This window comes from Struthio camelus, chromosome 5, assembly GCF_040807025.1.
Source record: "Struthio camelus isolate bStrCam1 chromosome 5, bStrCam1.hap1, whole genome shotgun sequence".
Taxonomy (NCBI): Eukaryota; Metazoa; Chordata; class Aves; order Struthioniformes; family Struthionidae; genus Struthio; species Struthio camelus.
Window position 1 is genome coordinate 32,041,870 of NC_090946.1, and position 26,165 is coordinate 32,068,034.

Consider the following 26,165-nt stretch of genomic DNA (forward strand, 5'->3'; position numbering starts at 1 on the left):
GTAGAAATCAAATGACTGTCTCTGTTTATTAGCTTGTGGCACTTTACCAGAATACGTAAGCTCATTTTTAACCTTTTTACTCTGTGAAAGCCTTGCTGATTTTTCTTCTCTTTTTATTTTTTAACATGCATTGTATTTGCCAGCAGAAAACAAACATTACTATTCGTGGATAATATCTTCATTAAATAAAATATTTAATGGCCATAAACTACTTTTAAATATGCACGTTCAAGTTTCTACACCATTTAGCGAGGTATGCCTTGAGATTAAAAATAACAATATGTATATTGTATAAAGGAAACTATAATGTTTATAGCTTTTTTCCCCTGTTATTTGAAAAGAAGCTGTTATATTTTCTGTCAGCATAAAATCTAATATTCATGTCCTACTGGCAAGCAACTGAAAGGGAGCCACTTCTGTACCAGCACTCTGCAGTGTACTTCTGTACATTGTACAGTTGCACCATGTTTCTAAAGGTAGATGCAGATTTAGGCTGTAATGAGGTTGGTTTAAGTTTTTTTTTTGGTTGTCCTATCTTCTTATCTCAGAGATAAGCTTGATGAAAAGCAATGAGGACATATACATTCAAACTTCTATTATTGCTAGCCTTGGGGTGAACAACAGTAGCATAAAATGGCTCTATTTCCAAATCTGATGTGCTACTTTTTACAGGTATGGACACAGAAAAGCGACGCAACCATTCCCCTTCTTTTTCTGCATTTACTTTTTCCATTTAAGTCATAAGTTCATCAGGTCAGACTTAAGAACATATGTGGCCCACACTACCATTGAAGCTGAGCAGCATGCAATCTTTAATGCATTAATTCTCATGATACACCTACAAATTGCTCTTATTCTCATCTTACACAGGGGGAATAGAGACACAGACTTATTAATAGTTAAGCTGACAAGAGGAGCAAGGCATACTAAGGCAACGCTCAACTTTTAGTCATCTCAAGCCTACTGAAATCCCAGATCCCAAGTTACGGGCCTCTTCAGTGCAGGGTCAGCCACAGGCAGCTGGTTCCACATCTAATATCAGTGAAGAAAAGGGGAAGTGAGAAGCTTAAGCCTCACCTCTCTCACACCTCTGTAATTTTAGGCTCATAAGCTGCACCCTCTCCTCCTCAGGATTTTTCAGTCTAAGCCATCTTCTAGAATTCAGCAACACCTGCTTTTCCCCACAAAATTCATCTAGAAATCCTTCCTAATAAGATGCTTGAAATTCTTCTCTACACAGAAGAGTTGAACTCCTCTCTCCGGAGGGCCTGGCCTTAACCACTTGGAGAATATTCACCACTCTTTCTGTTGAAGCGCTTTCACTTGAACAGCATAACTGAATTGTCATAAGGTCAGAGAAATAAAGATATCATAGTTGAAAAGTGAGGGCACACACCTGCCATCCATACCTACACTAATCAATATATAAGTATTTTGTGTTAAATATTCACTGGAGTTAGAATCAGAAACACCCTCTCACAGATGAAGGTGCTGGGATAGTCTTGTTCTCTCTCTTCTGGGAGGGATGTTTCGTTATCCTTAATATTCGGCATGCAGATTTAAAATAATCTTAGGCATAACCAGAAGCAGCTATTTGGGCATCTAGGGAAGCTGGGGTAGTGCTGAGAAGGGATTTAGCATCTAAAGTCCACGATCAATTGTGAGCTGGGCAAGGATTTTAAAAGCTCTAAACACAGCTTTCAAATAAGCACCCCAACTACTGGCCAGTCCTTCCTGGGGTATTTCGTGGCTGTGAACAGGGCATCAAAACAGAGTCTTTATTTCAGCTGAAGCTTCTGGGTGTTCCTGTAATTCAGAGAAGAAATAACAAAAGCAAATAGGTGCAAAAACAACAGGCGCCAATCCCTCCCCGCTGACGAGTCCTTGGCCACGGTGATTTCACCCAGACTGGCGCTGGGACCCATCAGGTGCGCACCGGCTGCCGAGCAGCGCTGTACATTACAGAGCTCCACGAGGAACGGTTTCCCTTTGGCGGGGAGCAATGAAAAGGCGCCTCTTGATTGAGAGGATGCACAGCGAGCTGCCTTCAGGATAAACAGCCCTTGAAAAAGGTGCTTACTTGACTGCTAGCCATCTATTATGTGCCACGTCAGGAGCAGGGCGTGCCGAGTGTCTCTCCAGGCCCCCCCGTCATCTTAATAAGCAACTCGGTATTGTGCTTAAATACCATACCTGGCCCTCCAGGGGCAAAAGGAGTAAACTCTGCAGAATCGAGGGTACCTGACTGACAGGCAGCATTTGGACTGCAGCCAGGAGGGAATTCACAGCAAAAACCTGAGTTAATCATAATCTTCACAGGATGCAACATTTTCCCGTATCAGATTATTTGGAAGAAAAAAGGCTTTGTTAAAACACCACCCATTCATTTGCCTGCATTCTCCGGGGCGGGGGGGGCAAAACAAAACCAGACAGTCGAGAAATGAATATTCAAATGCCTTTAAAGTTTCTTTTTTTTCTCCTCTGTGCCTTAGCAAGAAAATATCCTCAGGGAATTATTTTCTGTGAAGAATTGATGAGGCTGCCGAAGACAGCACATAGGATTTTATTTTGATGGGCATGCAGCAATGTGTGTATTTATCGTTCTCTGTGCCTTCTCGGAGCCTGAGCATTAGTGCATTATACTGTCTACGCCAAGGACCTCATCTGGAACATTATAATGCACAGAGGGCACCCAAAATGTATTTGTCTACTTATTGGCCTTAATTGCTGGGCTTTTAGCAGGAATACAGTGAAAAAGTAATAAATTCAATTTTTTTTTTCAATAATAGAGGACTAAATCATTTTCTCATACAGTTCTAGGTTTATTTCTATTTGACTAAATACTTTTTTCCAGTGAAAGAGTTCTGAAAAAGTGAAAATGACTTTAATCTTTTGAGAAAAAAAACCCTTAAATACTTGACGTTAGCAATATTGTTCATTTCTCCTGACTTCTGTGATATTTTAGTTAAAACCTTCTTTGCAAGGCTTTGGTAAATGACATTTTACAATTGTTGTAGTAAAAAAATAAAATGTTGATTAATAGCAACATGAAATTAAAATAACAATTAAAAACAAGTTTTGAAAAACAGTGCTTCAAACATTTTGTCTACAAAATAGTATTCAGTTATTTCACGAACTGAAACATTCAGGGGTGAGGAACCCATTGCTAGAGGTTGGTATAGCCTTTGAAAAAGCTATAAGACTTGAGAAGATTTAGTCATTCCTCTTCCTTGCTCTCTTTTCCCCTCACCTTCATCAATTGTGCTGGTTTAAAGTACAGTTTGACTTCCATTAGAGTTTAAAGCACTAAGTACTTTCCACTAATAACTCAAAACTCTGCAGAAAATCTCAGTCCATTCATAGGTTTGCATCACTTTCTAATAGCAGCCTAACAAGGCTCCAGACAGAATATGAGCTTAGTTGGGATTTCAACTAGAACAGCGTGGACAAGAATTTATGAATAAAACCCCCCTGACTACCTTCTGTTTGCAGGAGCGGATGCATTTGTCTGCATTTGCTATGCCAGCAAATGATACCTTGGTAGATTTATGCAGCAAGAGATGTAGTGAGAAAGTTAAAATGAACCTCTGAGCATATTTAAGGAAAATCAACTGTCAGAGAATAAGGCAAAGATAATTACTGTTGACACGTTTAATCCCTTTGTGGCAGAGGAAATAATTCAGCTTGCTTAAGATGCTGTATACAGAATACAGAAAGGTGCTCCAATAGAGATGGCATTTGGAAGAGAAGATGGCAGGTGCAAGTGAAGTTTATTTCAGATCTTGTGGGCTTTGTGTGGATTTACTACACTTGAGCAGTATTCTCTTAGGGGAAAAAGAAAAAGGTTATCTGTGCAGCATTGAATAGTTCCCACCACACACACAGGATACAGGAAGACTAGCTAATGGAAAGAAAAGTCTGGTTTCAGCTCATAACAGAATTTTGCTTTTAATTGTACACTGAAAAAAATCAAAATCCTCTGTTCCTTTTATGCCATTATAATGCATACCACCTCCAAGAAGTAAGCAATTTTTTTATAACCCTTTTTACAACGTGGAACACGCAGCATAGACAAACGAATAGCTAAAAGTCAAGCTCACTGGGAAAAAAATTGAGTGCAGGGCAAATGGTGCTGGATATCTCTGAAAAAGTCAGACTTCCTCAAAACGTACAAGGTCATTCAGTAAGTAATCCTTTAGACTAGAAAGATGGGAGAAGGAAGCAAAGAGGAATGCTGAGTCCCTCCCCGTTCAATACATTCATCAGTATAATCACAAACTTAAAGATAATTATAATCCACATTTGTGTTGTAGCCCAGGCAGCTATCATACACTTATTGCTGTGGTACACAAGAGCCTGCAAGAACACGCCTCGTGTGGATGGGATTATCTACGAGCAGGTTTAAGAGAGAATCAGGGCAAAACAAATGAGCTGTCCAAAGTTGGAGCAACAAAACCTTAATACGAAGCTGTAAGACGAAGAGATGGATGTAGTTAAAAATGCAGAGCTGACCAGAAGGTTTAAAGCAAGACGCGTGAAGAACAAATTCAAAGGAGCAGCCTTCAAATATAATATGGTAGGACAGTCCAGGGAAAGAAGAAGAAGGAATCTCAAAACAGACAAAAATTTCAAATAGAAAATAATACATTTTAACATTCTTGAACCAAATTTACTCCTTATGCAAATCCCCTGAAACTAGTTAGTTTACACCAGAGGAAAATATATTCTTTGGTGTGAATGCAGCAAAGCAACATTCTTCCAACTGAATAAATTAAGCCAAACCATTCTACACAAAAATATTGTGAATATATTCAGTTGAACCTGAGAAGTAAAGCGTGTCTGTACAACGTCAGCGTAGTTCGTTTTGTTAATCCTACAGTACAAAGTAGTCTGTGGTGCCATTTAATGTTCAATGTGTCATTTCTCAGCTAAAGCAGTGAAGGGAGATGGAATTTGTGAAATAATCTGCTTTTTTGAATGAAGATTAACTTTTGGGGTATGTTTGTGCAGTAGGCATCCTTTGGAAGGAAGGCTTTGATGCCACTTGTTGGCTTGCTGGTAAGAACCTAATAAAATCAGGTCCTAAGAAAAACTGATTCATAGACTTGCTTTTAGAATCCATGCAGATTCCACTACAAATCCATAGCAGAAAACATACAAAAATATGTAAGGTTTCAGTAGCACAGTCACTTGGGAAAATAAGATATTCCAGAGTCTCCTGCAAACAATATAATAGAAAGAACAGCTTTTACTACTCTGGCACATAAATCATTTTGTCAACTCCTTTTACTGCACAATCATTTCAAAATTTTTGGAAGGGGGAACAGTAATATAAGATACCATTTAATATCATATGTTGGCTTGACCAGGTGCAGTAACAGCTCTGTAGTGTCATAAAAGAGCTCATGATATCATCTATAATAACTCTGCCTGGTCACTCCAAGTAGCACTAGAAGACCACCTTTTTACGATAAACCACCAACGCCATCACAGCACCTCATAACTTCTCGGTCAATACACAAGCAGTATTGAGGCTTCTTGCCTCCGAAATATTTCTCCATCCCTCTTTTTTTATTGCTCCTTACTGTCTTCCCCTCTCTTTGAGCTTTCCTTTTTTTCCTGCCTTTCCAACATCAGCAGAAGGTAGTGCTAGGAGAATATATAATATGAAGCAGCTTGGGCTGATGGCTGCTGAAGCTTGCAGTATAGATCCCCGCACGACCAAGGTCCTCAGCATCCAACAAGTCCACAAGCTCTGCAGAAATGCTGCGGCATGGGCTGTGTCACAGTTAGAATAATCTCTTTTCAGGAAGAGCTGGCCCTTGAACTTCTAATTTCAGCTGGTTAGGTGTTCCCCTGAAGGTAATATAAATCTGATCCTAACCCTCTAGCTCAAGAACATGAGGGAAACAGGCCTTTGCTCCAAACTACACTTTAGATTTGGATCGGAAAAGTAATACCTACAAGAAAGACTTGTCTGTACGTTTCTCTTTGGCAAGCAGTATCCCTCTAATTTCTCAAATAGCTCACCCTTTAAACGGCCACAAGCCTTACCTCTCAGTAAAGAGATAGCTCATCTTTCAAATGCTGAAATAATTACATTAAATACACAGAAATAATTTAGATATCAGTCCCTGTAAAATGTTTAACTACAAGGAATAAAACGTCTGAAGTAAAAACACACTCGGTGCTCTGAGCACTAGATGCTGAGCAACAGTGCAAAGGAAGCGCCCTGCTGAAGCTCAAATGCATTTGATCCTGGATATATGCACATACATCTGTGCCATTATCTCCCTTTCCTACTAATTCAACTTAATAGAAAGAATATACCTGCAGAAGTGACAGAGCTAAACATTACATCTCTATTTCAACGTGCCATGTTATTAGTATTCTTCCAGTGTCATTTCTGGTACATGTATTAAGTTTTAATTAGTATTCCCTGAAAAAGGCATGGAATCTATTATTAAGCCATTGGAGGCATGTTTGCTTAGGAACACAGGGTTCCATAATGTTTTTTCCTTTCCAGCCTTCATCTCAGATTTTGACCCACTGATCTGAGTAGTTTCAGAAGATCATGTAACAACCGAAAGCAAATAAACTAAAGTAAAATTGAATCTGCTCTTTCAGTAATATGACTAAATATGATTTAATTTTACACCCAGACTAATGAATACAAAATTAGGTAAGGCTTGAGCAAAACATGTCACGGTTCCTTCTGGGTCAGGCACTGCCACCTACTGACCCCTGGGTGCTGCGACCTGCGCAGAGCTGCCTCGCACCACCGCTGCTGCCCTGAGGCACCGCTCCTGCACCCAAACTGGGACCCGCTGGTTATTAATCTCATTTCCACACCATAACCTCACTGGTTCCAGCGCAGGAAAGCGACAGCAGTGCCTCCTTTGGGGACCTACAGGCAAATGAAGTTGCACGCATCTCCTGCATAGCTGATCGTCTTCCACATACCCTGGGCAGGTCAGTAAACCACACGCTACTGCCGGCGGAGATACAGGGTGGCTAAAATATGAGAGCATTTTTGGACATTGTGGGTTTTTGTCTGTTGTAGTTTGTTGTGCTTTCCCTATTGCATACATTTCAGCTTAGTTTTTTTTAAAAAAACTTTAAAAGCCACTTGGTGCGATTATACACTACTCAAAACTATGCATGTCATTTTGCTGGGTAAATAATATGACATGGAATACAGCCTGCAAGCACATCTAACATGACCTAACAGCAAGTCTTTTTTTGTAGATACAAAGGAGTAAAGAAAACTGACCTCTAATGAACCCAAGCGTTTTAAACCACTTTTGAAAGAGTCAGAGTCCCAAGTTATATTCATGTTCTTGATAACTTTATTTGTAGTTCTGAAATTAAGGTATTTTTGTAACAACATTACACAGAGTAAAGATGAGAACAAAAGGATAAGTATTATAAATCTAATTACTATAGCATTTTGAAGTGACTGAAGAGATTAAGCATTCCAGAATAAGGAGAAAGCTGTGGTTTCTGACTTCAGAATACTGATTCTGAAGTATCAGAATCTACTCTGCTTTTTATTTTATTTTTAAAAACTTTTATTCAATAAAAGAATCTCACTATCTAGACTTAAAATATAAGGCTTTCAAACACTTCCTCCAATTCTGCTGGGAGATTTCTGAGATTTTTGAGGGTATGCTTATATTGTGAACTTCTTGACTGGAAGTACATAACTGCAGAAGACTGTAATTTCTCCTAGAAATCCACCAAACATCAGAATTAAATAAACCAAAATGAAGTGCTTAATATAAGACAGGTGTCTATTGCCTTTAAAATTCACTTGAACGAAAATGGAACATTACAAGAAAACATAACGATTAAGAGACATGTATTCAATAAATGGCAAGCACTTGTAAGGATTTCTACAAACAGCATTTCCACAAAGGAAGCAGATGCCCAGCTTCAAGCACTCTCCCGTAAAGCTTACACAGATGACTATTACAAATTCAAAACCCCAGTCCTGGAAAGAACAACAAAATAGTTCCTGGAGGAAAACAACCTGAAATTGAACAATCAGGCAGCAAGGAAGAAACCTACTGAAAGGTCAGTTTTCTACAAATCAGAGTCCTTTAGATTCATGTAAGTGATTCTTTTTTTTTTCTTTTTTTTTTTTTTTTTTTTTTTTACTTTTTTTACTTTTTTATTTACTTGTAAATTATATTTGCACCCCAAATCCAGTTCAGTTTCCGAGTAGACAGTCAAGTCAGTCACATTGCACAGCATAACTTGTTTTGTGATTCAGCACACAGCTATTCCCTACAGGACACAAACACATGAGCCCCCCGTCTAAGTTTGTCCCCTGAGATTAACAGTACGTGAAGATCTGTCCCTGTAGCCATTCCCAGAGCATAAAGAAAGCACAAACTTACAGTGTAAAATATATAGAGACATATAAGGGAGCACAAAAATGCTATGGAACAACCGCATTTTTTTCTTGCACTAGTTCAAATTCTGATCTTTTATTTTCCAATTCAGTTTGACAGACATACAGCATCACATCCATAGAGCATACAAGCACAAACTGTGCAAGTTTGATGCCTCGTAATCACATCAGGATTTTTCACAGAAGTACAGCTCTAAGCTGAGCATGCAAAGCAAAGCAGACTCATGCTTTCTGCAGTAAAGTACACAGCTAACACTGCTACAGGAAGAGGAGAACATCTGCGGACAAGATTAAGAAGGCATGCTTAACTTCATTCAATGCAGGCAAGAAAAGTATTTCAATTTACATATTCCTCACTTATTTACCGTGTTTCATACGATCCTCATTTACCATTCATTGAATTTGGCTAAACCATTAAGATATGTCATACATAATTCCTAATCCACATGACAGTGCTTTAAGTAACTTCAGTTCATCTAACACAGATAAAATTACACATTGCTCTTCAACACTGATTCCTGATTTCTTGATTCAGCACATTCTCTGAAACTAGCAAGTCTCCCACATGAGCATCATCACGCAAAAGTTTCAAATCTGTGCATTAAAAAACATATTCAGAAGTTGGCACTGTTGCCTCCAGTTTCTGTGTTGAGGGCCATACATCCTTTAATCCCACACATTTGCCTTTAAAAGGCATCTCGCAGAGAAAGTCAGCGCTGCTTCTTATACCTAGGGCTACAGAGATCAAGTCAAGCAAGAGCAGAAGGAAACACAAACAGTTTCAACTGACAGCTGCAACTGAGTAGACAGACAGACTGCTCACTTGCCTGCACCACGTGCTTATATATATAATCTCAAAAAGGCAAAAACAGTAGTTAAGCAAGGAATACGTAGGGAAATGTGTAAGGAAAACCACAAAAGAGGCACACAAGTTACTGAAGCAGAATAATTATTTCAATAGCTGTTCTGTTAGGATTTTTTTAACTTTTACTTAAAAATACCTCATACAGTCAAAACGTACAGACCATAAGGCCAGCTTTGAGACTAATGCATAGATGTCCTCTGAACAAAGGGCATGAGAGATATTACCATATGTTTGAAAAGAGTTCATGGGTTCTTGATTAGGGGATAAGTATAATTTTCAAAGCTCAGCATAAATGAAAAAAAAATCAAGGATAGCTTTAGTGTAAAAGCCTTCCCCCCCCTAGTTTGTCTGACTTCTGAAACACAAGAACATGCTTATTATTCATCTAAGTAACTCCATATCCAGCAAAGATGGTGTTATGTGTCCTCATTTTCACAAAAAGCTCAGCATTTTTAAATATTTATAATTGCACTTGTTGTGAAGCATACACCCATTTTAGGTTACCAAAACATGTAAGAATTATACCTTCTAGTGCACCTTTAACAAAAGCAAACAAATATACCAGAAATGGATTACTATATACAATGGCTAAAGTACTTTTTAAAGTGAAGAAAATATGTATCATAAGATTTTGGCTCTTACATGGCTGGCAATACCAAAGGAGGACCATTACTTGGATAATTTTTCAAGCTGAATTTACCCTATTTCAAAGACTTACTTTGAGAAAATTACCAGGTTATGTTTAAAAGCTTTTCTCCTCACGGGATAGTCACCATCCTAGCTCTAGTAGAAAAGGGTGCCCCGTGTAGAGCATTTTATAAAGCTCAGATGCCTACTTGACAGATAAAAATGTTGCAATATCCATGTGATAAGTGGTATAGCTCATCTTAATACCAGACAGCTGCAGAACCTTATCTCCAGGGGCATTAAGAATGCCCTTTTCCTAGAGGGTAAACAGTCTGCGATCCCACCCCGCAATCAGCCATGCAATGAGTGAGTTATTAAGTTGTTTTTTTTTTTTGGGGGGGGGGGTGAAGGCAGCTAAGTGCTTTTTCTCGCAGTTAAGAAACCAGTCGCATAGGAGGGGTTTGAACCTCTTTTCAAGATCGGGCTCTGCCCGGGGTTATTGCGAGGCGCCTTCCCGGGCCGCGCAGGGTGCCCGGGAGCGTGACCCGGCGAGCAGCCGGCCGGGCGGCGGGGGACCGCCGCGGACGCGGGCCGGAGGGCGGTCGGAGGCAGGGATGCCGACGAGCAGGCTGCCGCTTTTCTGAAGGGAGCGCAAGGCAGAGGCCCCCTCCAAGCGGCCCCGAAACCGGCGCTGGGGGCGCAGCCGCACCGGCCAGGGCCCAGCTACCGGCCGCCCAGGGCAGCCGCTCCCCGGGGGGCTTCTCCCCCTTTCGGGGGCGGGGGGGGGGGGTGTCGCTCCCCCAAAGCGTGCGCGCGACGGGTTATGACCGGCCCGGGACGCTGCGGTGCCAAAAAGTGTCCCTAACGCTCGTTAACAACAACAACAAAAAAGGGCAGGAGATAATCGGCTTCACTAAACCAATTACGGCCTCTTCCCAGCCTTATCTCGCTAATCCCCTTCCACAGCCTCGTAACGCACCGCGATTTCACGTCGCTCTCCCGCAGGCGGCGGCGACGAGCGCGGCAAGCCCGGGGAGGCCCTTCCCGGCCGCGGCGGCCGTTGGGGCAGGGCTCCCTCCCCCCCCCCACCGTCCCGCCGGCGACCGTTGGGGCAGGAAGGCGCGCGCGGCGCTGCCCCCTCCCGCGCGCGCCCCGGTTCCCGCGCCGCGAGCCCGCCAACCCCCCCCGCCCCCGGCCCGGCCACAGCCCCACCTTCCCCCGTCCGGCGGCGGCGGGAGGGAGGGAGGGAACGCCGAGCTGACGCCGCTCGCCGATTGGCTGGGCCGCGGCGGGCACCGCGCGCCGATTGGCTGGGCGGCCCACGCCCTGCCGCGGCGGCTCAGCGGGTTAAATTCAAATCGGCACCGAGCGGCGCCGGGAGCGAGCGAGCGGGCGGGCGGTGGTGGCAGAGGCGCGCGCGCCAGCGGAGCCGCTGCCGGTCGGTCGGTCGGTCGTTGTCGGTGCCGCTGCCGGCCTCTCACGCGTATCGGCGGGGCGGCGAGCGGGCGAGGGCGGCAGGCCGCCGACCCCGACCCCGGCGGGCTGACCGGCCGACTAAGGCGTGGCGGTGGCGCCAAATGTTTAAACCGGATCCCGGAAGGGCCCCGCCCGGCGCTGGCGGCCAATGGGCGGCGCGGGGCGGGGCGGGGCCGTTGGGCGCGGGGCGCGCGGGCCGGGCCGGGCCGAGCCGAGCCGAGCCGGGCCGGGCCCAGAGGCGGCAGGCGGCCGAGGGGGCGACGAGGGGCTGCCGCGCCGCGCCGCTAACGCGCCTCTCTGCCATCCCCGCGCAGGGCCGGCGCGACCTGCGATGAGGAGCGCCGCCTGAGGCTCCCCGCCGGCGGCAGGATGCAGCGGGCGGAGATGGGCGCCGGCGATAAGGTATTCTCTGCGTTGGCCTGGCTGTTTTCGCCTGCCCTCAGGTGAAAGGCCGGGCCCGGCCGGCGCCTCCTGGCGCGTCCCGCCGGGCTTCGGCCGGGCAGGAGGCGCGGGCGGCCGCCGCCGCCCGGTGACCTCTGCGCGGGCAAAAGCGTTGAAAACGCCGGCTTTTGGTGAGCGAACGCGTCTTGGCGTCACTTTAATTCCTGTCCTCGATGGAGGTACCTAAAACTTTACCTGGTGACGTCTATCCACAAATTTTGTAATGTCTTTTTTCTTTTTTCTTTTTTCTTTTTTTAATAAAAGCTGTTTAGCTCGTTCTTTATAGCTTTTTGCTGCGGCTTAACATTCATTCTGACTTTTTTTCCCCTGGAGGGAAGTAAAAGGAAAAATATCTCCAAATACCATGTACTTCATGTAATAAGACAAAGGCGCAGTGTGCTAACTGGTTTCAGAGAAGGCTTCACTGGTTTAATGCAAGACTTAAGATCGCTGAAGACTGTAAACTGGCTTTGAGCTACTCAAAACATTAAACCGATCTTTATTCTGCTCAGACTATTATCGACCGATGGATTATGCCCAGTATTACCACTTTTGGTTTTTAACATCACAGTTTCCCTTTTTCTTGATGTAGGAAAATCACTCTTCTGAGCCATATAGAAGCATACTGAAAACCCCTCTGAAGCAATCAGCTACCTCACATTCGGTCTTGACAGAGATACAGCCTGACTGCCAGCCTCTAACAACACCCCCAAAACTTAAGGAAATCCCTCCTGCAGATCCATGGACACCCACTTCTAACCTTAAAATGCTGATTAGTGCAGCTAGTCCTGAGATTAGGAGCCGAGAACAGAGAAGGGGACTGTCAAACAACACGAGTGAGGTCCTACAGGCAAAACACTGTTTGCAGGTATGTTGTAAAGGTATCATCTTTCTTTACTTTTTACTTAGGTGAAGGCTATGTATTCAGTACACATTTACTTTAACGTAATGCAACTTTTTCTTCCAGTTGTGACTTTGAAGTTATTACCATAAAAATAAGGATGTTGTCTTGTTACATAGAGCAGGCAATGATTTGCTGGTTTTATTTCACAACTGTTGAGGACAAAGGCAGAGGGTAGGGCTGACAATACAGCTGTCAAATACATATAATTATGTATTTATTGTGTTAAAAAATATCTTTTTCTTATTTCTGTGTAGGAGCAGTTATCTGGAGATGAATATGAAAAATCTCAACCAAGCCGCAAAGAGAAAAGTCTAGGATTACTGTGTCATAAATTCTTAGCTCGATATCCTAATTATCCCAGCACTGCCGAGAATAATTACATTTGCCTTGATGAAGTAGCAGAAGAGCTTAGTAAGTCTGTATATATACTACTATATACTTATTCATACGAATATGCCAGTAAGCCTGACACTGGTGTTTAGGATGTTTTTGCTCAGTAAAATTTTGAATGTGTACTGCATACTCCCAAACTTTCATTTAAACCCAGCTCTAAGCTCTCCATTCTTACAGCAACTGTTTTAAAGAGCTGAAGTTTCTTCTGTGACCTGAGTTGAGAAGCTCTGGATTATGTTTAATATTAAACATTAAATTATTAGAGATACCACAAATAACCCATTGCAGTTTTTTGGACTTAGGAATGATGGCTAAGATTAGGGGTTGCATTTTGTGATAGGAGCTAGCGTTTCCCAAGCTGAACCCACAATTTCTGGTCCAATCATGACATCAGAGCAAGAAAACACTTTCTGCTGTCTATGATAATTTAACCAACTTTCTCATTTTATATCACTGTGTAATTACACCAATGATCTAATGAGAGTCTAACATGCCAACTTTAAGCTCAAGTTTATTTCATGTGTAAGAGCTATGAAATTACAGTAGTCTGCAGATTATGAAACTGTTAATAGTTATAAATCGTATTGCTATAAAATTTTTGCTGTCAGTATATCTTCAGATATTTTGGGGGACACAGAAGAGGAGTGAACTACAAATCAGAACAAAATGTCTATTCCATTTCATTGTCCATACAAGATAACATAGTCAAAAATGAGAATTTAACAGACACAAGAGAAAAGGCCATTGTGTGTTTATAGAATAATATAAAAACAGATTTTTACAAAACAGCTGTCTATGATGAGTTTCTAAAATATTCAGTGAAGCAATCTAGAATTAATGCAATGAATGATTAACACTAATTGTAAATAATTAATAATAAACTAATTGAAAATGAAGTTTTTTTAAAGCTATATTGCCATTTGAGACCTTTCTGTTGTCTCTACTGGCAGCAGTAAGTTTTCATTCTTAAGGTGTACTTTAAACAAGTATAACTGTGGAAAAGCAAGTCATTGCCATATCTAAAGCAAGGGTTGTTTACTTTTTCATGCTAGCAAGATCTATAAGAGCAATTTTCAGGAAAATTTTGTAACGAAGAATTGGTTAAAATGACTTAGAAGTATAGTAATGGGGGAAATACAAAAAACTGATCCCTTTTATACGTAAACCATTATTTCAGGTAATGAAATGCATAACAAAAGCTATTTTATGTAGTAGATGTCATGCTCATGTGGGTTTTTTTCTTTTTTTTTTTTTTTCTATTTCAGATGTTGAACGTAGACGCATATATGATATTGTGAACGTGCTAGAGAGCCTACACATGGTGAGCCGCCTTGCCAAAAACAGATATGCTTGGCATGGGCGACATAATCTCACCAAAACCCTGCAGACCTTGAAAAAAGTTGGAGAAGAGAACAAATATACACAACAAATACAGATGATCAAGAAAAGAGAGTATGAGCATGAATTTGATATAGATGGTGAAAGAAATGAAGAAATGGCAAGATCTTTTGGCTCAAATGAACATTCAGAAATGTGTTTTGTTGAGCTCCCAGGGATGGAATTTCGTGCTGGTAACATTTCTTTATAATATCAGGAGTAATATGTGCCTGTAGTTATCGCTATCTATGCACTTGGAAAGAACTCTTATTGGACTTTTTTCTTAAACACTACTGTCTGAAAAGTACTGTAACTATTCTTGGTGGGAGGGAGTCCCCTACTCTTTTTCAATTGTCTTAATCATTTTATTCTTATACGAGGTGCGTGAGGTTGTTTGTTTGTTTGTTTTTAAACAGTGCAAGAACAAGGGCGTTCAGGTGAAACTATCAAACAATAGCATTTTTAATATAACATACAATTAAATTGTGGGATTTGTTATTTGTATCGCCTAATGCTTCAGTCCTTTCCCCTGTGTGCTGCAGCATCAGTAAACAGCAGAAAAGACAAGTCTTTACGAGTGATGAGTCAGAAATTTGTGATGCTGTTTCTTGTATCAACGCCTCAAATAGTAAGCCTTGAAGTTGCTGCTAAAATCTTGATTGGAGAGGACCAGTTAGAAGACTTGGATAAAAGCAAGTTTAAAAGTAAGTAAAATGCTGCTGTTGCTGTCTGCTTTTTGATCTTCTTTTAAATAGATATGTCAGCTGTCAGTTAAATGCAGTATTCTAATACAAGATTATAGATTGTAAAATACAGTGATCTCTTTCCTCCCCTAAATGTTTGAGTTTCCAGAAACTCACTGAACTCCTTACACAGTTTTTAATCAGGACCAACTTGTGCATAGTCATTCATGCACGCCAAAGAGAAAGGAAAAGTCCTTTAAATCGTTTCACCATGAAGTCATGTCTAAAGGGTACATACTGGTAACAATTTCTATCTTTTTTTCCTCAAGTGATCTGTCAAAGATTTCAGCATCGTTTCAGCAAAGATGTCCCAGCATCATGCAAATCTATGTTCTGGTCATATAACTTACTGTTTGGAAATCTAAACATATTTTGTAGAAGTCCTGTTAATCACTTGCCCATGAGAGGAAGCGAAACCTAATGTTGTAACTGCCAATTATTTCTTCATTCTCTTACCCTGCTTTCAGTTCCCCGCACACTTCCTCCTCTCCATTCAAATGAAAAGGTACTTCTAGGTCTAGGTCTGTATACCCGTAATAATTTAAAAGGTGCCTGCTCTTGAGGGACTAAGAATGAATTTTGGGTTTCATTGCAAATTTCATCCTTCCTTGATTCTCAGACAGACTCTGTTTGTGTGTGTTTGTTTGTTTGTTTTGGTGAAACTATCTATGGAATAAGAAAACTGATCCTCAACGCTTTCAGTTCATAATTTCCTTTCCACTGCATCATGGCAACATAGAGTGGGTGGGTGGCAAGTCACTGGGGTTTTTATGTTCTTGTTCTTTCTTCTTTCTCTGTTAATGTCTGTGTCTCACAATAAAAGCATTTTCAGGGCATTCCTTCGCTGTGTTTGTATTTCAGCTATCATGTTTTTAATGTGTTTTTGGTTAACAAGTGTAGTCCCAAGTTCTTTGACTTTCTAGACATTAGATTTTTGGTAGCAAAAACATTGGGTTAAGCACATTCACTTTGTAGTCGAATAATTCAGTTGTAATTTGACTGCTGCCTAAAACTTGCCCCTAATAGCTCAGCCCGAACAGTTAAGAACATGCAGGGTGATTATCCTGTAGCGTGTTCCTTTCCCACAGCTCCGTATTTACCCTTGCATGTGTATACCTGCTTCTTAAGCTTCTTATTTTCACTATTGAACTTGTATAGGTTTGGTCACTGCACAGAGCCTAATTACCCAGAGACTTGTTTTGAAAATGTTTTTCTACGTCTAGAGTAATACCTTATCTTTTCTTATCAGTATATTCTTTTTAGATGTTTTCTGTGTAATTCCATTTAAAATAGTAAATTTACATTGTGATATATTATTTCATAGTATAAATACCTATTCCCCAAAAATTGTTAAAGAAACTTTACAGGTTTTTGCACTGCTGCTGAAAGAACATCATAATATTCTTAGTCTGATGGATGGTAACATGTTAAAGAAACATAAGTGCTATAGTTCACAGTTGTTTCTTCTATTTCAGCCAAAATTAGGAGACTTTATGACATAGCAAATGTTCTCAGTAGCCTTGAGCTTATCAAGAAAGTTCATGTTACAGAGGAGAGAGGTAGAAAACCGGCGTTCAAGTGGACAGGACCTGAGGTCTTGCCAAGTATTCGGGGTAGGTATATGTTTCATTTTCTGTCCTGCTGATAACCTTCATTGTTTCTTTCTTTTCGGCTCTAGAAAAAGTTTTTTGAGCAAAAGATAGGGTAAACTAATCAAAAGGTCTTTGATAGTCACATTGCTGCACTTGGTCCTTGATAGCATAGCATACTAGTATTTCAAGGAACATCAAATATGTATCTCCACACAGTGGATGTTCTCTTACTGAGACTTCCACGTTTCCGTTTTGCTGCTGCTAGTACTCCAGTGTTTATAAACCAGGTTCAAATAGCTCCTTTTAATTACTGATGCTTCACATTATAAATCTTTCTTTTTTTTTTTTTTGCTTCTGCTTTTAGATACAAAACTTGAAGCCACCGCTACAACCTGGGTCCCACATATTTCAGAATCCATCACTTCCAAAGAGCAGTGTTCAAAAAATCTTTTTCCTTCAAGAGTCAAGCAAAGCTTTACTCGGCATCCATCTCTAATAAAGTTAGTTAAAAGCATAGAAAATGACAGAAGGAAGATCCAGTCTGCTCCAACCAGCCCAGTTAAAATAAGCACAAGTATGTAGCAGAAAACTACATTTCTATATCATTTTCTGAATATGTTCTTAATTCAGATGTAGAGTCTTGCATTAAATAGTCGAGCTCACTATCCTCTCATGGGAGTTGCGGGTGTGTGGGTATGCATGCTTAAAACATAAGCGTGTTCTAAGAACTGTTAAAAATAAGACAAGATGGGGGAAACAGTGCCAGTAAATCTGGGGCCTGACAAGATTTATAATGAAAACAAATCTAAAATGATCCACGTTTAGTGAATAAGCTGTGCAATTAGTAGATGCTCTTTTCAGTTTGAGGGATCAAGCCCAGCCGCAGCTTGAACAGTTGCAACAATGTAAATACATTCATTTAGATCTGGCCCAAATTCAGCATACCGCAGGAAACTGCTGTCTCCTCTTTCACACTGAACAAACTGGGGGTGGCGTATTATTTATTTGCAGTTTAAGAAGAAAAACCCTTTTTTACATAGCACTATTCTGACTTTTTGAGATGTATTATTGGCTACAAACGTTCTGTTTGTGTAGCGTAGCTGATTCTCTGTGAACTGATCTGACCCTGGTTTCTTGTGGAAATTCTGCTTTTTCAGGTTTTCCTATCTAAACTGTTCTGTGTTCTGTAAAATTGTCAGAAAATTTCCTATCAGTGTTCATGTTCTTGTTGTTTATCCTATTTAAAACTAAACAAACAAACAAGAAAAAAACCTTTGACCTGGGGCTTTACAACTGTTTGATGTAAGTTACCATGTGATTGGTCAAATCAAGTTTGGGCTGCAGTTTGATAACACGGAGTCTTACTGTTTTCTCATTAAATGTGTGTGCTGCATTAAATAATGCAGTCTCAAGTCCAAATTTAACTTCCAAGTTTGATGTATTATGGGTTTTGTTTTATTTTCCCCCTCCAACCAGGTAGTGATCAAAATTTATCAGCTGTCCCAAGTGACATGGCTCAGCTTGCAGCGATCTCTAAACATCAGCTAGAAGGACAATCAAAGTAAGTTTACACAAGTGTTATGGTGAGAAGCTTTGTTTTGTCCCTGGCCATTAAGTTTAAGCTATGCTCAGCTTGAGTTGGGCAATAGTCTCAAAATCAGTAACCCCTGATACTACGTGGTTTTTTTATTTATTATTTTTTGTTTAGTGGATAGAGAAGTACAAATTCATGTTAAGTTCTGGTTTGGCAAAACAGAATTTGGCAGGGTATTTCTGCATGAAGATGTTAAAACGTGCGTTGGGGGGTTGGTTTATTTGTTATTTATTTGTATTTATATTTAGGAAAGCAAAAGAGATGAAAATGAAATTGGCTTTGGAATGTAATCAGTCCTCCCCGGAGGCAGTCCCCAAACCTGAACCTCGCACTGCACCACTCGCTCAGAAGTCAGCTCTCACTCAGCCACTAGGTGTCTTGCCTCCAAGCCACAGTTCAGTGTCACCAATAATGCTACCTCATACTCATTCGGGTGTTTCATATGCAATATATTTGCATCCTTCGCAAGCCCACACTGTGACAACATACAGCCCAAGTTTCATGTTGCAGCCTTTACCATGTGCTAATGTGACTGGAATTAAAAGTATGAATTCAAAAGTACTGAATAAAATAACCACTGAAGAAGGAAACAATCACATAGCTAAGGAAGATCCAAGAAAATCTTTGACAGCTAACGAAAAACAAACTGTAAAACCTGAATCTACATCACAGAAGTGCCTTAAAAGATCACAAGCATTACAAGAGAATAGTCTGATTAAAAGGTGTAGGAGTGATGACAAAAGCCTTGATACTTCTCCGGTAAGTTAAGTTATTTTTTTAAATCCCATTTTATAGCTTAATGATGGTGCCACCTACTCTTCAATGTCATTTAGGATCCTATCAGATGATCTAAAATTTGTAAATTCTTTGTAAAGCCTGACTAGGGAGTAATCTTGTAAACACTTAATACTTTAGTTGACTTTAAGAGCATTTGTGCTACAGACTTGCAGAAACTTTACAATATGAAACAACATTTCATGTTGGCATTTGAGAACACATGTTCTTGTACCTTGGAAGAACAATTTTGGATGGTATGAAAACAGATAAAAGACAAAACTGAACTGTCTGCTGTTGCTTGTTGATGCAAATGTTTTGGTATTTTGAATAACATTACACTTGAAGAGATGACTGATTTGTTGAGCTTGCTCATGCTTGTTGTTTTTGTTTATTTGGTTTTTTTATAGTGAACATCACATAATCTTTGCTGGTATTTGCAAAGCACCTGGCAGAATATACAGTATAATGCAAATCTTTGAAAGGCTAACCTAGAATCAGGCTGTATTTTTCTTCTTTCCCACTCCAAATTTTTATTTCAGAAAAGATGTCTCAGTGGGTTCTGAGGTTAGTCAAAACATAACAACCTCTCCCCAAAACATTATCACGAGACTTAGCTGGGTATCAGGATATTTATGCATTCATTCTGTGGTAGTTCAGGTACAGAGGGGCTAGCAGCCACTCTTAGCTTTAATGGTGTTCGGAGGGAAAGTGGACATATAGAAGTTGATGGATGCAACGTCCCAAAATTCTGGTACCTTCTGAATATTTTTATCCAGTGTTGTAGGCAGCCAGTGTTAGGCTGTCGTAGTCTTAATAATAAGGTGTAGGAAGAGAATAAGACTGGAGAAACTGGGCCTGGTTTACTTTCCACCCCTCCCTCTCAGCACTGGGCTCAGTTGCTGACTGTTTTGTTGTACCTGCAAATTATTAGGCCGCTTTAAATTGTGCGTGGCAAAACAACCATGACACGTTATCGGTGCGTGCTGTGACAATGTCAATGGCATTAAACATCCACTAGCTGCAAAGGAGCAAGAGGGGATAACATAGAAGCAGTTGTCTGTACTTGTAACTGCAAATCTTTATAGCACAAACTTGAGAATCAGGAGAAAAGAGAAAGTTTGTTTTCTAGATTGTGTGCACAGAGAATTGTCATAGAAATGTAGCTTTTCTGACAGCCAGAAGTATTTACCTTTGTAATCTTAACTTTTTAAATGTATAAATGTTATTGTAGACATGTAATTGAGGTTGTAAAGTCTGTCTTTTACAATATCTGCCTATGTTTTTATGTACTTTTTTTTTTAAAGGGAGAATCCATTAAAAAGGAAAAACCACCTTCTAGTGGTTTGCAGATGAATGATGAAATGGACAATTTCCAGGAAGAGAGACAAAACAAAGCTGAAAAATTAGATCAAAATGTAGCAAGTTGCTGTGACCAGTGTAAGAGAGAAGGTATTCCAGAAGATGAGGACAGAAGCAAAACTAAACAAGAAATACCTGTAGCATTTGCCATTCCTGCTCATGAGGTAAACTTTCTGTCAGCATATCCTACCATTGCCGGAAAAATGCCGCTTTTAAGAGAGCTCTTTGCCAAAGAAACAAAAGTATAAAAGCTACATGTCTATGGATTAATTTTGGTTGAATTATTTTTCAGTGTGCTTTTCAAATCTTACTTACTGGAGGACTCTTCTATTTTGCATTAAGTACACAAATAAGAGGAAATGAACTGACTGGAATGAAGACGGTAACCAAGACTCACTAGATAAAGGCAGTGTTGAGATTCCATACCTTCCCAGTCCTTTGTTTGCACATATATAGTTTCAAATACTTTCATTTTCAACAGAACCACATAAAGCTTTTTATATTTTAGTAAAATTTAGTATTCTGCAATTTGACTTACTGCTGTGAAGAACTTGATTAAAGAACATTTTTGCCGACAAATACAGAACTTGTAAATGCAAATGGGCTGTCTTCCAGGATTTCTCTCACGAAAACGCAATGCAAGATTGAGGTGACATGATGATTACTGGGTCCAGATGTTTCTTTTGTTAGAAAAAAGTATTCGGTATCGAGACTTCTCTTGTGTCTGGTCTAATTGTAACGTGTTAATCTGGGATGGATTTCCAGCCCCTTACTGAGGATGTCAGCTGGGAATAGAGCCAGCTGACTTCTGCAGTGTGTGGCAGTCTTATTTTAAGAAGTGCTGCTTTAAGTCATCTGTGTCTAACTTCAAGCAGAAGGTAGTACAGGGCATGGAATATAGGATCCTGCGGATACAGAGGATAAAGAATTAAGGGCAAGACAACAGAAATGCAACTCTGGGGAAGGTTGCTTATTACATCTTTGAGTACAAGTGGTTGTCTTTCTTTTCCAGACTTTTTTTCCATCTGGCTATCTTATTCCTCTTCCTCAATGCACCCACCATGGCAACAAGGCAGGCTTTTCTAACAAAGAGAAAGCTGGAATATGTTCATTACAGCACACCACCTACAGCTCACCCATTGCTGGTGAGTATTAAATGAAATATACATCTAATTCTCTGGCTTGAAGGACTGTGGGCTAGACTTACCCTACTGAGGTCAAGATATCACACTGCATTGGTTTGAGCCTGAATTTTTTAATTAAAAAAATAATTATTTTAATCTTTTAATTTTTCATCTTTAGGTGTGATTCCAGTGACAGCATCTGAACTGAAAGCAGTTAACATTCCTGCTTTTCATATAACACCCTTGAATATAATGGTATCACCAACTTCTATAGCTGCTGCGCCTGTACTGAGTAACTCCTGTCTCAATTCAAGCAACACAAATTCTGCCCAGAATCCAAGTTCTTCAGTTCTGAACTTTACACTGCAACATTTAGGACTAATACCTACTGGTGTGCAAGTTCCCACAAATCCTGTTCTTCAGCACACGCCCGTCTCTTCAAAACCAGAAAATGTTAGCCATAGCTCAGAAAACATGAATTTGAAAGAAGAGAAGGTAAGTAAAAATATATTGCAACTTCCTGACCATGAGTTAAGTGGGAAATACAGTGCGGTAACGCCTTCACAACAGGTAAAAACTCTCAAAATTGTTTCCATCTTACTTTTTATTTATAATTCAGCACTGCCCCCAAAAAGCTGGAGTAACAGGCAATGAAGGCTAGCTTATGTGGAAGTGGAGCCAGTTTGGAGGAGTTGAAGGATGATAGGATGTGAAGAGACAACTGTCTTAAAGGCAAAATTTTGTATAGATTTAAGATGACACTTATTTACAAATTCTCCATTTGTTACTTCATCTTTCTTTCTCGTTACTCTCCTAACTTATTCTCAAGGTCTTGCATTTCACGTTGTCTTTTTTAATAGAACAGACTTAGTAGAGGATTTAAAAAAAAATTCCACAGGAAATCTGCATATTTATGTGATATTATATATTGCCTCAGATATGTTTGTACTAAAAAAAGGAGACAGGAGGGGATTACAGAAACAGATTTTCATTTTTAACTTTTATATATATTTATAAAAATATATAAATACACACACATATGCACAAAATATACACATATGTATAAATAAAAATAGATCTACTCTTCTCAGTAAAGAACTGTTAGGTTTTTAAATTTCAAAAAAATATGGAAACTTAAAGCTAGAATTCACTTTTTTAAAATGAAAGTAACTTTCTCTCTTTCTCATGTTTTTAGCTAAGTGTTCCAAAGGAACCCCAAGAGCTCCAAACAGTGAAAGAAAACTTTTTCCGCACACCAGGAGGGCCAAACACAGTATCTTCATCTTCTGGAAATTCAGATGGTACTGATGGAATTTCTCAAGGAACCTTGTATATTCCTCAAAGGAAACTTGAAGTGTCAGAAGACTAATTTTGGGATATCGTGTTGCTGAATGTGTTAGCAGGCATAATTACTGATAACACGCTGCATGCATCTTGGATTGCATGATGGACAGTGTTTGTTTTGGACATGTATTGGCAAGACCTCAATACTGGAATAGCCTTAATTAATGCTTTAGAATTAAAAGCAGCTCTTAATGAGAAAGTTAATGTCTAATAATTTTTTGAAAAGGCTTACCTAAACTATCATAGCAACCAAGTTATGTATCTAATGTTTTCTGTGTTGCTTTTCTGCTATGCAAAGTAAGCTGAAATTAACTTTGTACAGAAAGGTACAGTCTATCACTCAGTACATATTTTGCACAAAAAAAGTACTGTGAGCATGTATATATTTTATGTCTTAACAAAAAGGCCATAGTTACAATTTCTTTTGTGCCTATGTTCAATAATGCTCTTTTGTAAAGTTAGTAAAAACAACAAAAAAATGAAATCTTAATCAAGTTTATGTAAGTTAAGAATTATTTATACTGTATTTTTAATCAATTTGTTCAGATTAAACTTACATCAAACTGTCAAATTTTGACAGTTTTTTGTTTAATCAAATTAAATTACCAGCGTTAAGTAATACATTGTACATTCACTGGAATCTCTTCAATTTTTTGGCCAGACAAGGATATCTCTATGTTCTGAAGAAAGAGAAAATAGTATTTCATCAGCAATAGATTTAAATTAAAGTAACTAGATTAGACTTTCTGACTTATCACTAGAGATTACATCTACTAATACCAATGAGTAGAGGAAGAGATTATTTATGAGGTTTGGAATTTAAAGTAACCTTGTCACCCTAGAGCCTTCTGCAAAATGCAGTCCAAATGTCACAAAACCAAGACTGCACATAGTTTATATAGTTACATACAGCTTGAAACTAATCGACCACTTCAGTAACAATTGAAGTTGAACGAGTTGTGAATCCCGCTTCCCAGCAAGCACAGGGCAGACCAAATAACAAACACAAAGACCCCCTGCCTTGCCTCTGTTCTCCTATTAAACACGGAATTTTTGAGCCAGATGCAAGCTCCAGCTGGCGCATCTACCAGATTATACCACTAAAAGTGTGGAGATTCTCTTGACGCTGCTCAGGCTTCAAGTCTACAGTAAAGTTGTCAAAATCTTTGTCCTAAGGTTTATAACACTGTTTGTGACCAAAATCACACATGCAGTTATTGAAGCAATGTCATTCAGTGTCCCAAACACTGTAAAGTCTTGCAGACGCAAGAAATGCCACAGCTGTCTTGGACATCGACATGCCCTTTCCTGGGGCTTCACTGATGCCCTTGTACAGGAGAAAGGTGTTGGAATAAATTGCAGCAGGCACGAAATTTCATTCAAATTCAAATTTGATCTCTGGAAAGTCAGAGAGTGACTACCAAGCATTTTTATTCTATTCTTTTATAGAGGTGAGTTAGGTAATTATGTGGAATTGACTAATGTTCTAGTTTGCCTCAAAAGTAACAAATAATCAGAGAAAAGGAACTTCTAGCATTATGAATACATTATTTTACAGAAAAAAACATAATTGTTTCATAAAGAAATACATAATTCAAAGCCTTCTCCCTCCCTTCTTTACTCAAATTCCTCTATTCATTAAATGATAATGTGATTTTTCTGCAGGAGAACGCCTGAGGCAAAACTTCAGTTAAAGCTGCACTTCTATTTTCAGTCCACTTTCTGTTTTAAACTCTATTACCTACCCTAATGGAAGGTCAAAGTGTAAGACTCTCATTTATCTGTCATAAGAGCCTGCTGCTGGAGAAGCCATAAGACTTCTGCTCCATGAAATGTCCGTACTCTGATTAACCATAGTCTACCTGGATCAGCTGTGAAGCAGGAGCTCATACCAGCTGTATGCGTGGCTTTGTACGTGGGTGTGTGGTGGTGGTGGTTTTGGGGGGGGGGGTTGCTGTTCTCTTTTACTGTGCTTTACAGGTGGAAGAGTGAACATTTTAACTTAAACCTTCAATGATGAGGGAAGGAAGAGGGGAGGAGGAAAGCCTCATAGAAACAAGGGTCTGGCTTCAGCTGAGAGGCAGTACTGGCAGTTTCTGCTTTCTAGCTGTAAGACCAATGTCGGCTTCCGAGTGTTGTTTCTCCCCTGTTGCAATTTCACATTAAACAGGTTAAAGTTAAACCAGCTGAATTTAAATTCAGATTACAGTCTCCTATGCTGAAGGAGCAATGATGAAGCCTCGTACAGCTCACGTTCAACTTAGATGACCGAGAGTAACCAATAAATTAAAGAAAAATCCTGAGTATGCACCTTCCCACGTGAAACGTGCCTGTCTATATCCAAATTAGGACTGGAGAAAGGCTTCATAGACTACTAAAGCAAAGCCCAAGATTCAGACTTGAACTGAGCGTGAAACAGTTTAGTCTTACTGTTAACTGTTTTAATTAACTGCCTTACTTTTCAGAAATACAAAATTATTTGTATAATACAAAATAGATCTGACAGAATTGGATAACTATTAAAATGCTGCTGCATGAGGGGAAAAAGAGTAAAAGCTGGGAAACGGAGAAATTCTCACTGCAGCAGTGAGTAGACTTTTTTTTCTTCTAAGTGATAATTACTCAGAGATTTACCTTCCTCACACCTTCTTCTGTGAATTTTACTCTAGTCAGACCAAAGGCAAAGATTTATAGAAACTTCTTGAATTATGCAGAGGAAACAAACTTCAGAACTTTCATTTCTGGACATTGCAGCAGGCAGAATAAGAAGCCATAATAATTAGATTTTTGAAAAAGGGTCTGGCCACAAATTCTATGCTCTGTTGTGAAAGGCTGAATGTATATCCCAACTTACTCTCGAGTGTCCCTTAGCTCCTGTCAAAATACAGTTGCTTTCTCATGCAGGCTTTATAATAACCAGCCCTTTACTTCATTCTTGTTCATGTTGCAGGCTGAAATGCTACCTTTTCTCTCCTCAAAGTATTGAATTCCTCAGAAGACTCAGCTTTCACTCTGATTTAGCTGAGGTTTCTGCTCTTCCCACCTGTCTAATCTATTCTTAAACGTGACCCGACTACTGGATTTACTCTGTTGCCAAACTCTAGGAAAGTTCCTCTGATCTTCAGGCTAGCTT

The 26,165-nt window shown here is 39.9% G+C and overlaps 1 protein-coding gene across 5 annotated transcripts; it reads left to right on the top strand.

The window, feature by feature from the left end:
• The first annotated feature begins 10,255 nt into the window (after positions 1 to 10,255).
• Positions 10,256 to 24,628, top strand: E2F8 (E2F transcription factor 8). 5 transcript variants are annotated; one of them, XM_068945369.1, is made up of 14 exons: positions 10,256 to 10,274; positions 11,699 to 11,786; positions 12,418 to 12,693; positions 12,984 to 13,140; positions 14,388 to 14,693; positions 15,042 to 15,203; positions 16,718 to 16,855; positions 17,199 to 17,408; positions 18,311 to 18,395; positions 18,677 to 19,187; positions 20,510 to 20,728; positions 21,577 to 21,709; positions 21,867 to 22,183; positions 22,884 to 24,611. In XM_068945369.1, exons 2-14 carry the CDS (start codon positions 11,754 to 11,756, stop codon positions 23,055 to 23,057), a joined length of 2,721 nt encoding a protein of 906 aa, XP_068801470.1. In that variant the 5' UTR covers positions 10,256 to 10,274; positions 11,699 to 11,753; the 3' UTR covers positions 23,058 to 24,611. The 5 variants fall into 5 exon arrangements, with proteins under 5 accessions (XP_068801470.1, XP_068801468.1, XP_068801472.1 ...); XM_068945367.1 differs by lacking the exon at positions 10,256 to 10,274 and adding an exon at positions 11,246 to 11,350; XM_068945371.1 differs by lacking the exon at positions 10,256 to 10,274 and adding an exon at positions 11,251 to 11,346 and having other exon boundaries at positions 22,884 to 24,628.
• The last annotated feature ends 1,537 nt before the right edge of the window (positions 24,629 to 26,165 follow it).

Excerpts from the sequence above, each read along its gene's own strand:
- E2F8 (XM_068945369.1), top strand. The coding sequence starts at position 11,754 with ATGCAGCGGGCGGAGATGGGCGCCGGCGATAAG. Across the intron at positions 20,729-21,576 it reads TTGCCATTCCTGCTCATGAG|ACTTTTTTTCCATCTGGCTA; the intron begins GTAAACTTTCTG and ends TTTCTTTTCCAG. Across the intron at positions 21,710-21,866 it reads CTACAGCTCACCCATTGCTG|GTGTGATTCCAGTGACAGCA; the intron begins GTGAGTATTAAA and ends TTTCATCTTTAG.